This window comes from Haemaphysalis longicornis, unplaced genomic scaffold (assembly GCF_048455015.1).
Source record: "Haemaphysalis longicornis isolate Haplotype H1 unplaced genomic scaffold, Haemaphysalis longicornis Haplotype H1 scaffold_2, whole genome shotgun sequence".
In the NCBI taxonomy this organism is placed as follows: domain Eukaryota; kingdom Metazoa; phylum Arthropoda; class Arachnida; order Ixodida; family Ixodidae; genus Haemaphysalis; species Haemaphysalis longicornis.
The window spans coordinates 191,216,857-191,231,680 of record NW_027526295.1 but is presented as its reverse complement, the minus strand read 5'-3'; the positions used below and the strand labels follow the sequence as shown (position 1 = coordinate 191,231,680).

The 14,824-nt window shown below is 44.9% G+C and overlaps 1 protein-coding gene and 1 long non-coding RNA gene across 2 annotated transcripts in view; both read right to left on the bottom strand.

Annotated features, from left to right (window-relative positions):
* Positions 1 to 1,220: 1,220 nt before the first annotated feature.
* The window catches only part of Cbc (protein CLP1 homolog), a 29,119-nt gene continuing 15,515 nt past the window's right edge, over positions 1,221 to 14,824 (bottom strand). The window contains exons 11-13 of the mRNA XM_077698973.1: positions 11,767 to 11,847; positions 3,044 to 3,137; positions 1,221 to 1,401 (exon numbers count right to left, since the gene is read on the bottom strand). Coding sequence (XP_077555099.1) covers positions 1,290 to 1,401; positions 3,044 to 3,137; positions 11,767 to 11,847 — 287 coding nt within the window. The 3' untranslated portion in view covers positions 1,221 to 1,289. The remainder of the gene's footprint in view (positions 1,402 to 3,043; positions 3,138 to 11,766; positions 11,848 to 14,824) is intronic.
* On the bottom strand, positions 7,792 to 9,889 carry LOC144169687 (uncharacterized). Its single transcript, XR_013322494.1, has 2 exons — positions 9,369 to 9,889; positions 7,792 to 8,480 (listed from the first exon to the last, which is right to left on the bottom strand). It is a non-coding gene; the product is annotated as an uncharacterized LOC144169687 (long non-coding RNA).

Sequence of the window (14,824 nt, the reverse complement as noted above, 5' to 3'; positions counted from 1 at the left end):
CTTTATGAAAACAGCAACTTTGTCCACTATAAAAGTACACAGGAAGTTTTTTCTCATTCAATGAAAGCACAACATCAGTGCTTTTACAGCAAAAATCCTACACACCTTGTGCCATTAAAAAAAGCCACATGTATTTTTTATTGGACTCAAGCACTATTCGCCTATTTTCAATGCTGAATTAGCTGGCAAGTTTAACCTCTTAGTCGGCCTACAGTGCAGTCGGCCTACAGTTTAACCAGTGGCATATGTTTATCGCTGAATAACGGCTACCAAATATTTTTTTTGTCACAAGTGGCGCACAAATTAAGCTAACTTAGCTTAAGAATCTGACCTAACCACAACAAAGAACCATTTTGCAATACCTCTGAGGATAAAAAAAAAAAAAAACGAATGAAACAACTTAAAATGCATATTGAAATTTTTTTATGCTAAATTCTAAGTTGATTTCTAGCTTTATTTACTTTTTTTCCCCATATTCCTTTCACCCCTCTGGGTTAAGCACCGTACAAAATGAGATGTCCCACGCACCACTGGCCGTAGCAACTTCTTTTTCCACGCTTTCTTAAAAAACATCAGCTTCTGCAACACTGCATACTCAGTTTGAGACTGAATATAGTAAGGAATAAAAATTTTTTCCCTTCACCCCTTGTGCCAGGTAAAAGATTGATTGATTGTAGCGTTTAACGCGCCGACGCAACGCAGGCGATGAGGCGTGCCGTAGTGGAGGGCTCCGGGTTAATTTTGACCACCTGGGGATCTTTAACATGCGCCGAAATCTCGCACACTCAGGTGTTTTGCTTTTCGCCTCCATCAGAAAAGCGGCCACCGCGGCCGGGAATCGAACCTGCGTCCTCGTGCTCAGCAGCGCAACGTGCCAGGTAAAAGAGCTAAAGCCAACCACGTTGGATGCAAAGCAAATTATGTTCATTAAACACATCTGTTGGGCAAGTTGGTGCATTATGATTGAAAAAAAAAACAGAGCGTGACTCAGACTACGACAGTAAAGAAGGACGACGGAACAAGCGCTCGCTTGCAAGTGAGCGCTTGTCCTGTCGACCTTTTTTACTGTCGTTGTCTAAGTCCCGTTCAATTGTTTTCAAACTTATGTTGGACGGAAGGTGTACGGTATACGTCCAACACCAATTGCCACCCAATGGAGACGACAACGTTGTAGCCACAAGCCAGGCCCGCAACGGCGATTACCTGAATGGGCAAGGAGGAACAGTGATGAGATGCTTTATTTATAGGGCGAGTTGAGGTACGAGCAACAAGTGGCGTCCCGAGGGAGATCAGTGCGAGTCCATGAACTGCACTTCACTCATGAGCAGCACGGCCTTGGGCAGGGGCCTCGGCTGCGGCGAGAGCACGGTCAGCGTCTGCCGCTCCATGTCCACTTCCGTCCTGCAGAAACACAGGGCAAGTGGACCGATTGCCCTTCTTTTGAAGTGAACGAGGTCCTCAAACACTTTCACAAGAGGCTTTCAGCTCAGAACAGGGAACATTCCTTGCCCAAGATTTCCACTGCAATATGTGCCACTCATTAGGCTGGTTAGTTGTGTTTAATTTTAAACGATGTCTCACACAATGGTGGAAGAGCAAAAGCACCTCAACTACCTACACACACTATACACTGACTGCTGCACTGACTGCTGCATATATTGCACTGACTGCTGCATATACTGCAGTTACTGCTGCACTGACTGCTGAATATACACTGACGGCTGCATATATTTTTTTTCTCTCTCTTTTTCAGTGCATACCCAAATTGCCGAGATTCAAAAATACGTACAATACCTTTGCCCTCTCAGTCGTGTTCTTTTGCTTCTTTTTATTGTTCAGCTATTTTTGCACTGTCATATCAAAGAAACGGCAGACTGGTTTATAGATGTAAAATCAGTAAAGATTAAAACAAAATTAGGACACGCGTGCAGCATGTCTTTTGCATCGTACTCTCACTTGCAAGGTGATACCACTTGCCCATGCTTTGGATTAAAAAAGCTTGCGCTACATCTCGATGAGATGTGCTACAATCCTCCGATTCTGTACGGAAGCTAGGCGCATGCACAGAGTCAGATAATAATATGTTGTTCGGACTTCTTTGAACTTCTACTGAGGGAGTTGCCAACGAACACCACATCCTCAACGCTTACATGTGTAAAGCAACTACAGTGAAGTAGACCATTTATAACATAACCGCTTATAGTGCGGGACCGGATATAACGCGTGTTTTTGTGACCACCGGTTTGCCTCTTATACAACTCAGTGCATAAGCAGACCGCTGAAAACACGGCTGCCCAAAGCACAATACCGTTTATAGTGCAGTATTTTGGCAAGTTCACTGATTGACCGGCGCAGCTGGGGCATCGTTTTAGGGTCGCGAGAAATAAAAAAAAAAAAGACAGAATGAAGACGGCGCCTCTGTTTTTCAGAGGCCTTAGTTTGCGTGATGATAAACAAAGAATGATTGAAAGGTAGATAGCGATGTGGTTGGATCCTCGCATGTGTTGTTTATAGTGCGGTAACGCTTATAGTGCGGCTTTTCGCGGGAACATACGTTATAAGCGGTCTACACTGTACATAGTTCAGGAGCTCTGGGCTGCACAAACAATTTACACGCTGGCAGAACCTCGCAAGGCAGACGTTAGTTCACAAAAATGTTAAGAAAAAGTGGAACATCTTAAAGATGCAGCTCTGGCTTGGCATACGCTCCGAAAGGATTCAGGTCCTCCCACATGGCCTCTTTGGCAACAATCCTGATTCACCATAATTAATGACGACAATTAACCAATTTGGCCTGATATTGTTACCCGGTTCTCTTTGTAATGCCTGGAGGCATTGAGAGTTTTTGAAGAAATAGATACCTAAGTGAGTTGCAAAATGCAGCTAAAGCCTCAACATGCAGATTTAGCAATAATGGGACATCCAAAATCATGGTCACACACACAATGAGTGGTGCTCTCTTCCACCTACAATGGAGGGAGAAGAGAGGAATAGTATGTACATGCATGAGGTAGAGAAAGGGGGAGGGAGAAGGACGACTTACACGCAGATAAAGCCAGCCACATTAGTCTGCAGTATGTCCTCATCGCTACTAGCTGCAAAGCTCACACTCAAAATGTGGTGTAGCACATTCGGCCCTGGAAGACAAAAAAGGGTGCCACTGTGAGGATCAAGTAGAAGACTTGCGTATACCCTTGCATTCTCAAGGTGGTGCACCTCACGTTCCCTGCAAGACACTAATACAAAAAAAAAAAAAAAAAAAGGCCCGTGCTCTTAGAACATAGAAGTAATTAGGGCTGGGCACCGATTAAAAATTTTTGATCAGAATAATCGAATGCCATTAATCGATTAATTAACCAATTAATTGGTTGTGTTAATTCAGGAGAAAAGGTGTAAAATGACACCCGTTTTTCTTTTGATGGTTATTTTTATTTTCAAATTGTCGATGCAACTGAATACAGGTCATTTTACACTATATCAGTGGTAAGTGGTCCAGTTGTGGAAACCAAGGGGTTTGTTGAAAATTTCTGGCAGCAGGGAGTTTCTTTGCTTATTGAGTCATCTGGGCTGTGCTGTACACACACTCGCACGGCGGCAAGTTCACTGGGACGTACAGCCAAAGTTTTTACAATGGGTCCAGATCATCGCTGGCGCTTGACTCGCATGGTTCACTAGACTTCAACTGATTAAAAAAAATAATCGTGATTAAACCATTAATCGATTAATTGGAAGGTTAATCGATCAATCACCCATGCCTAGAAATAGTCTAACTAAAATAAAAAGGCTACAATGAGCTGTCTCAAGATCTAGTAGTATTGAATAAAAATCTAACACTTTCCAACCTAACTCAAACGAGCGCACGCCTGGTACTATAGCACATTACCTTTTCTTATATTGAAAATAAGACTTCTCCTAACTATTAGGGCTAACTAACTATGAAACTGCACACTGAGGGCCTCTGTCTTGGTGCTTCTTTTAGCGTAATGGAGCAACCCGCCCAGTCATCTGCCCCCGACATCATATACGTTCGTGTGACAATTACAGGTATACACTGAAGACAAAATACAAGTTGCACTAGATTGATAGATCAGCTCACCGAGAACACAAATATATACCACCCTTATGCGCAGCTTTTCTAAAATAAGGTAGAAAATAGCGAGAATATGAAGACTGGTGCCGTTGCCACGGGTCATACCGCACAACTTACATCGGAAGTGGTTGAAATTGCGTGACAAATACTTTAGCAGTAGACCTCCACAAGTTAATAAAAACCTACCTGGAAGTTTTCGTAGTGTCATGTTTGAACGTCGTAGAACAAAAATAAAACTAGGAACAATATTACGAAAGCACAGCCGATTGATCATGTGGCGACCCCAAATGCCACCAAATCCGTTTTGGTTTCAGTGCAATACTGGTCCGAATAACTGCGCGACCCTTGTACAGTACTGTGGGCATAACCAAATTAATTATGATCCTCCGCATGCTTCTGCTGCCCTAAAAATACACAGAAACGTTTATTGTGGCTAAGGTCAGTGTTTGAAAGTGTATGCAACGTCTGGCATACGCGTCTCCCCTAGCTGCAGGTAGATGGTGCTACTTGTTCACAGTTGGGGCGGTTCCACTGTGAGAAGAGGCGTAACAGAGCTACACATGAGCGGCTGGTTCGACGCCAACATTCGCATGGCCTAAAGAGGGCAATATGTTCTTCTTCATTGTGCTTAGTTGCCCAGAGCAGCAAAGGACGTGGGAGTTGGGAAAAGCACAAATGATTTTAATGAAACTGACGAAACTGCTTAATACGTCGGTATTTGGTTGCTTCCACACCGCTTCACATCTCCACTGCTGTGCTTGCTTCCCATTTATCGTGATGCGAAAGCAGCTGCAGCAGCTGCTGTTTATGCCATGGAATTGCTGCGAGGGAAGTGAGGTAAGGAAATGCATTGCTTGATTAGCAATTTCTCAGCAATTAAGGCATCTTTTGCCCCAGAATCAGCGGTAAAATGGCTATGGGATGGTCAGACTTTTGTTTGTCAACAACTCGCTATTTGCCTTTAGCGTCTCTTTAAAAACAGGTAGGAAACAGATCTTTGAAAAATAGCTTAAGGTTCGGAAGCTGCTTGCTGCAAAATTAGAGCCCTTTCCATGTGACCATTAAGAACACAGAGCTGTTTAAAGTGTGTCGTCCACGTTTGGACCCAGAAGACTGTGGCAGCCACAATGACACCTGGGGCCGTATTCTGCTATCCGACGCCCTTCCGACGCGCGTCGGAAGTTCGTGACGTCAAAATGACGTGCAAATAGCCAACCGCCCCGCCCTCGAAGATCGCGGGAAGTACGTCATCGCCTTCGGGGACAATCTCATAACTTTCAAATGCTGCTAAAGCGAAATTAATAAAAATGTTTAGATATAACAAAGCCTTTCCTGTTTGTGTGTTTTCACGGGCACTGCCGTTGCTGCTAATGCTAGTTTAACAGGTTTACACGCATTTATGTTTTTACTTTGTTCCGTTATGAGGCGCCAGGGAGCGCTGCGCGCGGCACAGCTGTTTTTAAAGGAGGCATATTTGAACGCTCAGTACAGTTGCTGCGCAAAAATTTCGTCCCACAAGGGCGTTCTCTTGGGACGAAAAGCGACGTAAACGGTACGCTGTTGCCCGGCAGTTATATATAAGACGGCTGTGACGTGAGTGCGATATTTTGATCGATTTTCTAACGCCATGTCATTGTTCGGCCACTCTCGCTTGTGCAGTGAATTAAACCCGTTTTTCAAAACGCATGTGTGCGCGTTTTGCGCACCATCAGATTACGTACTTATATTGTCACGAAGCCAAGGATGACGCAGTTGTCTTGAAGGAAAAACAAGTTTATTATGGCGAACTTGTGCTCCCCTAACAACTCAAAAGAATACAGAGGCGGCGAAGCAGCGGTCAACAGAGTGACTTGTGCAGACGAGTGTCGTCGAATCGAATGCCGCGGCGTCTGCTCTGCACGCTTTTATCTTTCGGCGCAAATGTTTCTCGAACCGTCCATTGAAATACAGAACATTGTAGATCAGAGAAGATTATTCTGGGCTAGTGCCGTTAGGGCGAAACAGTCTGCTTATCTGAATGAGATAGCCCGTGCGGCATAAAAATAAAGAATGGAAGACGCGCTTCGCGGACACAGATAACAGAGCCAGGCGTGGCCGGGCGATAAAAACAAACAATAAATAAACAAACCCATATATGGTTCGCGGTAATATCACGGCAAGCTCGTTTTAATTTTTTTTAATGAAAGCAGGGGTGCAAGTGCAACGTCAATGAAAGAGAGTACTGACCTCCAGACTTTAGCGACCCGAGGATACGTTTCCTGCCTAGCTTTGTTTCATGAGCTATATTAATATGCTATTCTGCGTGACGAACTGCTCTAACAGCCTAAGCCTGTATCACGTCAAATCGACCACGCCCACAAATTTGGTGCTTAAGCATGCAACTTGAAGTAGTTTGCTCAGTTTTTTTCTTAAAACATCCCGAGAATCAAACCGCCTTCCCGCAGGTATTGTTTCCATCCACAATAATCACTTGTTTCTACAAGCATAGGTACAACTCAGTGACTGTGCAATGAGGTGCAATTTTTGTAATTGAGCACCTGCAATGTATTCTTACGTTAGCATATTTTGTAATTCCATTTTCCTATTTAATGCCTCTACCCTTCAGGGTTAAATAGGTAAAGTATACCGCAATACGCTTCGTTAACTAAGATAGAGACCAAATTTTCAACCCCTTATTGTTTTTTGGCCGTTAAGCTCATAATGAACACATTTTCAGGCACACTGGAGCTGGAGAGCTGCTGGTTGTGGAAGGCCCTGAACAAACAACCAGTACTGTGGGCCTCAACAAGAATAGATGCCAACTATGAGCACTTTAACAAGCTGGAGTAGAGAAAGCAGTTTTGGCATTGCATCACAAACATCAATGTGCCCTTCTTTATTTTTGCAATGAAGTTACGTTGGTTTCTGTGCACTTTAAATAAGGCTGTGTACTACAGAAATGCTATAGTTGATTTTGTCACGATTATTTTTTCCCAGTGCTGGTTACTCTTGGACGGTGCTGCTGCATGCAGGGGAAAAGGAAACAGTTCAACATAACTTGTAACACCCTGATTTATTGAGGAAAAATTCAATACGCCTTTGTAGATGCTGCTGTTGGCTCATCATAATTATTTTTTACAAGCAGGTGTCCTTCATGAAAGAAAAATCGCAATATCACTTTAAAAATCTAAGCAAGCAGTCATCAAAGCACTGAGTGCTAGAATACATGCAATGGTGGGGTAAATGAAACTTTTGTGACCATTTTTCCACTTATCATGAGAATGTCAGAGTAAACCATGACAGTGAACTCTTTGTTAAGAGACAGCCTCCAATATTTTAAGCATGTTTACTTTTTGTATCAACAGTGGAGATGCATACTGGCATATCGTGTTCTCTTAAGTAAAATGATCTGTCAGAGATTTCCATACAAAGTCACCGTGCAATGGTTGTGCTATGTCATAATATAACTCTTGACTGGATTGAACTAATTGTGTCCAGAAGATTCCGCAGTATACTGATTATTTTTTTTTGTTTGTGGTACATGCATCATCATTCTTTGCTTCACAGCAGAATGACGGTTACAGTGTAATAAACAGAATTTTCTCAAGAGAATCTTGACCGGTCTCTATACCCACAACAAGGCCTCACGACCCATCAAAACAGTAGTCACGGCCTATCCCAGATCAAGCAACACCGTGTCAAGACATAGTATATAGTGGTCGAAAGCAAAGCAACTTTCTCTGTTGTCCTCACACAACCATGTCAAACACAAAACGACAAGAAGCTTCTCTACAGGAAACAATGTCGCGTCAGGGCAAAGTATATGCTACATGAAACAACAACAAAACAATTTTCTCCCGACAAAACAAACACCGCACACCACACACAATCAGAAACGAAAGTTAAAAATGACATGTTTAGTGCCACAAAGCTGTCTGAAGATGCGTTGGTTGCCCTGTCCTTCAGGAGCTTCTTGCTCCTGTCGGGGGCAGGCACCTCATCAGCCGCATCGTCTGTATCACTGCCCTCGTCCCTTGGTGCTGCTGCAGCTATTGTCGTCAGTCGTTCCAACAGGCAGCCACACAACACACACTGACAATGTTGGCTGCCAGAAGAGGCCTATGAAGAAAAGCTGGTGCTACTGCAGGCAAGGAAAACAGCTCTTGAGAACTGCAATGCTGCACTTCACGACAGAGCACATCGAAGCATGTGCGGCATTGTACTTTTCTTCAGGTGTCTGGGGCCTGGACGACGAGCAGGGGGTGTCATGAGCCACGACTCGAGCAGGTGGCCACCGTCAATCCCAGAACTCGCCAGGCTTTACACGTCACGGGCAAAAGTGAACAGCCAGTCACACAAAGGCACTGTAGTCGGCAGTCACGGTCAGGGCCTTCATACTGGCGTCGCACACCTGAAAGAAATACATAATACAAATATGTACTAAAGCATTAAACAAGTACACAGTTTGAAAAAAGGAAAAGGTAATAAACAAGAGCAAGAATATAAAGAATTGGGTTACTTGGAACTGATTCACTCCGCAACTGCATGCAACGACAAACGACATCGCCGTGTTGTATGTGCCTTTTTTTTAATCGTCGCTGTTTCGCGTAGCAGGGGAATTAGAGCATGCAGGCGACCTGAGAGGAAAATTGGTTACTTACAACTATAGATAAGGGCCCTCCCACCAATCTATGCGGTACAACTGCGAAATACAACCCCAGCCCTCCCCACCCCGCATTTCGAAATCGATAAACCCTTAAAACGAGCCGACAAGCTGAACTTGTCACCTATTCACTATGTGTCAAGCAGGGGGAAACATCTCAGCCGAAGTGAAGGCGCCGAAGCAGTTGACACACGATGGGGGCGGGGCGAGGGCGATATACGTTACGCATATATTACACGGTTCTTTATGAAGTCAGTTAGACGACCAACACAATACACCTGTTTATCTTTCTTTATAAGCTTTTTTTCTTTCAAGACGCCACCCTATTCGATTCCTCTGAACGTGTTCATTTTAGCTACATTTATTGACATACCTTTTCGATATCATTTCACTTAAGCGAACATAGGCCGGAGAGTTAAAAGATTATGCATGCATCTGCTAAGTTTTTTTTTTTTTGACACACTATTTGATCATGCACAATTGCGAAATTTATGGGAGATCACTGCCACCACACCACACCGCTCAAAACAAACGCATTTCAGTGACTGCTTTTCAGACATCGCGCTCCTTTTCCCTTCGATGCAAAACAATTTTTTGCTTCCGTAACAAACGTAGCCAGAAACAAGTAGTACTTACACCGTGCTTACGTCGCCGGGGTATCCAAAACCCTCGTGTGTCGGAGCTCCGTCAGTGCCGACACCACAGTGTGAACGCTGCGACTGGCGTCGGGGTGCGACAGTGTTTCATGGTGGCAGAAAACGCTTTGCAAACTGTCAGTTGCGAAGAGGGACACAGCACGCACAGCACCTTCGTATCTGTTGACACTTCGCTGCACCTCGATGGCCGATAAGGGCTTCCAATTTCAGCGCCTTGGCAACGGCGTGAATGCTGCGGCTGACCGACGGCTGCGTCATGCCAAGAGTATCACCGCTACCGACAATCTGTTGAAAGCTGCCGGTAGCGAAGAGCCTCAGAGCGCACATCACGTTCGCTTCCGTAGATAGCCCCGTCGCACCTCGAGGCCTAACGTGCTCGTTAAGTGCGTCGCACAGCATCCGCGCCGGGCCCTTGTTGACACGGAAACGGCGCTGAAAGTCGCCGTCACTCAGTCGACGCTCAGGCACGGGATCCTCCTCCAGCAGCTCCAACAAAATGCGAACACAGGCGGCATATACGCAGCCATCGTACAATCCGATGCGCTCTTAACCGCGCCGGATTTCACCCGCCGGTCGCGGGAGAACGAGCGGGAGCCTTTGGCTACGTGACGTCACCAAAAAATAGCCAAAATATAGCCGCGTGACGTAGGCCGACTGACGTTTTCCGCTCCGAGCCAATCGTGAGAGCCCACTTTCTCCTCTCTCTAAACAACCGCGTCGGAAGGGCGCCGGAAATCGTTCCGGCGCGCGTCGGATGACCAGCAGAATACGGCCCCTGCTTCTGTAGACTAAGCAGCAGAATTCAAGGTGCAGAGCTTAATGGCTGGAAATGTGTTTCCTACGCTTTCTTTTCTGCTGACAACAGCCCCGTTGCTCTTTCCTAGTTACAACAGAAAGCAATGGCTTCCCTATGCTATGGCACAAAGGTAACATTAAACATTAAAGAACACATTGTGCACGATGCTGATGGCACAATGCAAAGAAAAACATTTTATTCGCCACTAAGGGGATTTGAAAGATGAAGGGGAAAGCAGGTACGTTATCCGCTCTCCACATGACCACAGGTTATACATATAAAAAAAGGCAGTGTTTTCTGAAGTGCAAGAAGCTATGTTCTCAAACCTGGTCATGGCACCAGATTTTTGCACCAGGCTGGGTGAACCAGCACGCTACTATGAACGGTAGTGGGCTTGCCATCTAGGCAACGGCATTTATTTTTACAGTGACCACAGTGTTGGCTTCAAAAAAATATTTTTGACATCAATTTACTACAGTCATGTCTCGTAAATATGGACCCCGTTAATATGGACACCTCGCATTATGGAAGAAATGTTCGGCGACCGGTCTTTCGCCATGCAATTCTGCCCCGTTAATATAGAAACCCGCAGTCCGAACTATGGACGGCTATTTTGGGGACGAAACAAGTAAATACAGGCATTTCTGTCTTGTTATTATGGACAGGGGTCCACAAAGCAGAAATACAAAAAATGACTGTTGACCCCCAGAGGCCTGAACACGTACCAGGAACTCACTGTTGGCCGAAGAATACAAAGCCAAAGCATGCATTTATCTCTGAACGCTCTTCCTTCCAGCACCACTGAATTAGATAGGGAACATTCGGTATCAGCAAACAACACTATAGGGTAGTGGCGACAGGGTGATACCCTTTTCCTATCAAATAAGATTGCCCCGTGCGACATACGCCTGAAAGAGCAAGTCCTGAGGCTCAGGACAAGAGGATGATAATAGGCCGTGCCAATATTCAATGTGCATAAAAGGCAAACCTGTAGCTTCTCTGGTCAGTTCGGCGGAGGCAATGGCTGAAGTTAAGCGTAAACGGACTGAGCTTCCCGCTCAGCGAAAAAAGTACATATGCCACTTGAAATAAAAGTCAGACGCCTTCAGCATGTATTCCTTAATGGTTGTGTTTTTTACATTGATTCGTAATTATGGACAACTCACATTATGGACGATTTATCTGGGGAACAGAGGCGTCCATATTAACGAGACATGACTGTATTTGCAGGCTGAAAATTGTTTTAAGTACCCATAGAATAAATTCAAGGGGCTTCCAAAGAACGGCTTCAAAATGTTCAGTTCTTTCGGTATGCAAGAAAAATGGCATGTGTTATACCTTCGACTTATTTTCTTTCTAGCACTGGAATTCACAAAAGAGGAAAAACAATTTTTAGTGGGAAAGTGAGCAAAGGAAATGTGCTTTTACACTGCCATAAGAAACAACAAAACTTTAAAGGGAGGAAAAAGAAAAAAAATGCTGGGTCATTTGGCTTTCCCAGCATAAGGAGCTTTCTCAAGCATCCTGGTGGAGCACACCAAAAAGCACTCTGCCTCATAAGGGAGGATGCAGTGTCACTTACCCAGTGGGACAGGCACTAGCTTGGTGAAGTTGTCTTCCGCCTTCATGCCCAGCGGCATACATGAGTCAGGCAAAGAGGGTGCTGGAAAAGGAACGAAAAGACAAACAGTTTCACCTGGAGAGTGTGAAGCTGTTACCCCCGTATCGATAAACCTAACTTAAGTAGAACTCTTCCCTTGGGACAATTTTCGGCGCCTTAACGTGTTTAAAGAACCAAACTTATGCTCAAAGGGCACCTTTTCGCGAACTTATCTGATTGAAAAGTAGGCGCTACATAAGGTAGCTTCCGACCTGCCTTAACTCTTTCGTTACGGCGAAAAAACGGCCGATTTTAGGTGCTTCTACAAAAACGTTTTTTTTCTCTTGAGCTACTGGACACACGTAGCCTTGCTATGCATGAAATTGTAGCTTATAGATTGCTCTTCCAAACACAAAGCAGCAGTTTTGTTAAAGGTACAATTACTTACAGTTTATTCGTCAAGTAATCAGAAAAAAGCCCTCAAGAAAAGTATACGAAAAACACAAATCGGCACTTTTACCGAGACTAAAAATTATTTCAGGTATTTTAAGATATACAAATTGTTCCTACGTTCCTTGGCTATGAATCAATATATAAATCAACAGTGTACACCAAGTTTTGGATTTTTGAGGGCCCGTCAACCTAACGCAACTGACGGCTGTGCCACGCCGTGAGGGCACTCAAGGGTGAGTGAGTCTCTGTAAAATGTGCATCCAAGTACCGTACTTACCCGATTCTAACGCGCACATTTTTTCCGGAAAAATAGGTCGAAAAATTGCATGTGGGGTTAGAATCGGATACGAAACTGAAACCGAAACAGCGGCAATTTCGTCCCACCCATCGCCATCACCATGTCAAGATGGCGCTAAAGCTTTTAGCAACGATTTTTCGCACGCAGGAAGCATAGGCGCCTAGGCTTTTCTACCGGCGTTCACACAAATCGTCAAATCGTTCCACTTGCGCGCTTGATAACAGCAATGGCAGCAGCGGCTCTCACGCGTTCAAAACGAGCGGTCGGCTGAAGCGTGCGCCTCTAGAGAAGCTCGCGGGATGGGCGTGTGAGGCGTGGGCCACGATCCCATCGACTATGGTTGAACGTTAGTTCAGAATTGTGGCATCGCGAACGTGCTTGACGGCACCGAGGACGAGATGTTGTGGTCAGCGCAGAGCGACGAGGAGAGAGATGAGTGAGATTACTTCGGGAAATAAATCACCCGATTCTCTCGCATTCGTTTTTCTTGCTCACACAGTTCCGTGCGCGTTACAATCGGAGGTGCAAGTTTTTTCGTTTTTTTGTCAGGAAAATCGGGTGCGCGTTAGAATCGGGTAATTACGGTATACTCTTTTGTGTCCTCGCACAAAATCCTTATCAGTTTGGTGGTAAAAAAACAAGAAAAAAAATCCAGCGCTCTCGACAAGCGTCGCACCTGAACGCTGCAGCGCTAATCTGACACGAGCGCCAGGTTATCTTGGAGGTGATAGCGCGATATGGCGCGGTGCATTTGGCAAAATATCCAGGCCTTACGTTGTCGAGACCCTAAACACAAAATCAAAACCACAGTCGTCAGATAAGAAGCACGTTTTGTTTATAAATACAGCGCGGAGTTACAACGAAATTACCTGCTAGCGCTTGTTGAAGTGTGAGGCACCTGAACCGGAGCTTCGTCGTCCTAACTAAAATCTGAAGATCCCACATCATTGCTTGACCCCTCACTGCTGCTGGAATCAGAAAAATCGACAGCAGGAGATGCCGAAGTGCTTGCTACAGCAGTCCGATCTTGCGGAGCGCAGCGCAGCGCGAACCCGACGCCATTTTCCCTCCTCCTCCCCTTCCCCTTCGGTTCAAATTTCTCTTGCTACACCGCCACAACACGAGACACATAAACAAACGAAACCGAAATCGAAAGAGAAGATGCCAATGAACACACCAGATGGCGATAGTTGTCTGTAGAGCGCGGGTTTCAGATTTTGCGGGAGATTTAAAATCATCGGACGCCGGCTTCCGATTGCCTATGGCGCCGTCGTGAAAGAGTTAAGGGGGGGCACTGCTTTAAAAAGAACTTTTCAAATTTTTAAGTAAACTCTGTGAAACTTGTCAGTCTCACTGCTTTTCCCCCACTGATTTTAAATATGGCATTATTTTTGTAGTTGGTAAATTAGTTCCCGAGATAATTAGAGGTAATTAACCATTTTTGGAGGAACAATAGACAAAACAGTGTTGGTCATGAAACATTAATCTTTACATTTTCCAACACCGTGAACCCTGGTGAGTACAATAAGAGAATCAGTTTTTTGATGCATCGCTTAGAACTAATTTTACAGCTCATTAAACCTTGGTGGCACCAGTGGCAAGGAACCATTTTGAGTGCTCATTTCAAACGCTGAAGTTTAATGAGCTGTAAAATTAGTTCCAAGCGATGCAACAAAAAGCTTATTCTCTTACTGCACTCACCAGGGTTCATAGTGTTGGAAAATGTAAAGATTACAATTTTATGACCAACACTGTTTTGTCTATTGTTCCTCCAAAAATGGTTAATTACCTCTAATTATCTCGGGACCTAATTGACAAACTAAAAAAATAATGCTATATTTGAAATCAGTGGGGAAAAGCAGCAGTCTGACAAGTTTCACAGAGTTTCCTTAAAAATTAAAAGAAATAGTTTTAAGAGCCATGTCCCCCCTTAAGTGCGCCTTTTCCCGACCAACATCGCAGACTACTACGATAGCTTGGCCGGGGTGTTCGATTTCGTGCGTCGTTTGCGAGAAATTGACAAAGCTGTAAACAATAAAGCACTTTCTGCGAGCAAAAACGATCCGCGCAGACGCCTGCCGCCCTGATGCGGCCGTGCACATATCCGCCCACCGGCCCAGCCGGCGCGCGATGCGGCCAGCGCCGCACCATGGCGCTGCCTCCGCCGGCAGGTGCAGCTACAGTTTGTTGTCGCGTGCCCGAATGGAACCAATTGGGCAAACCAGGTTACGCATGCGAGAAAGGGGATGATACTGTGGTGAAAACTCACTCAATAGATAGTCATGTGCA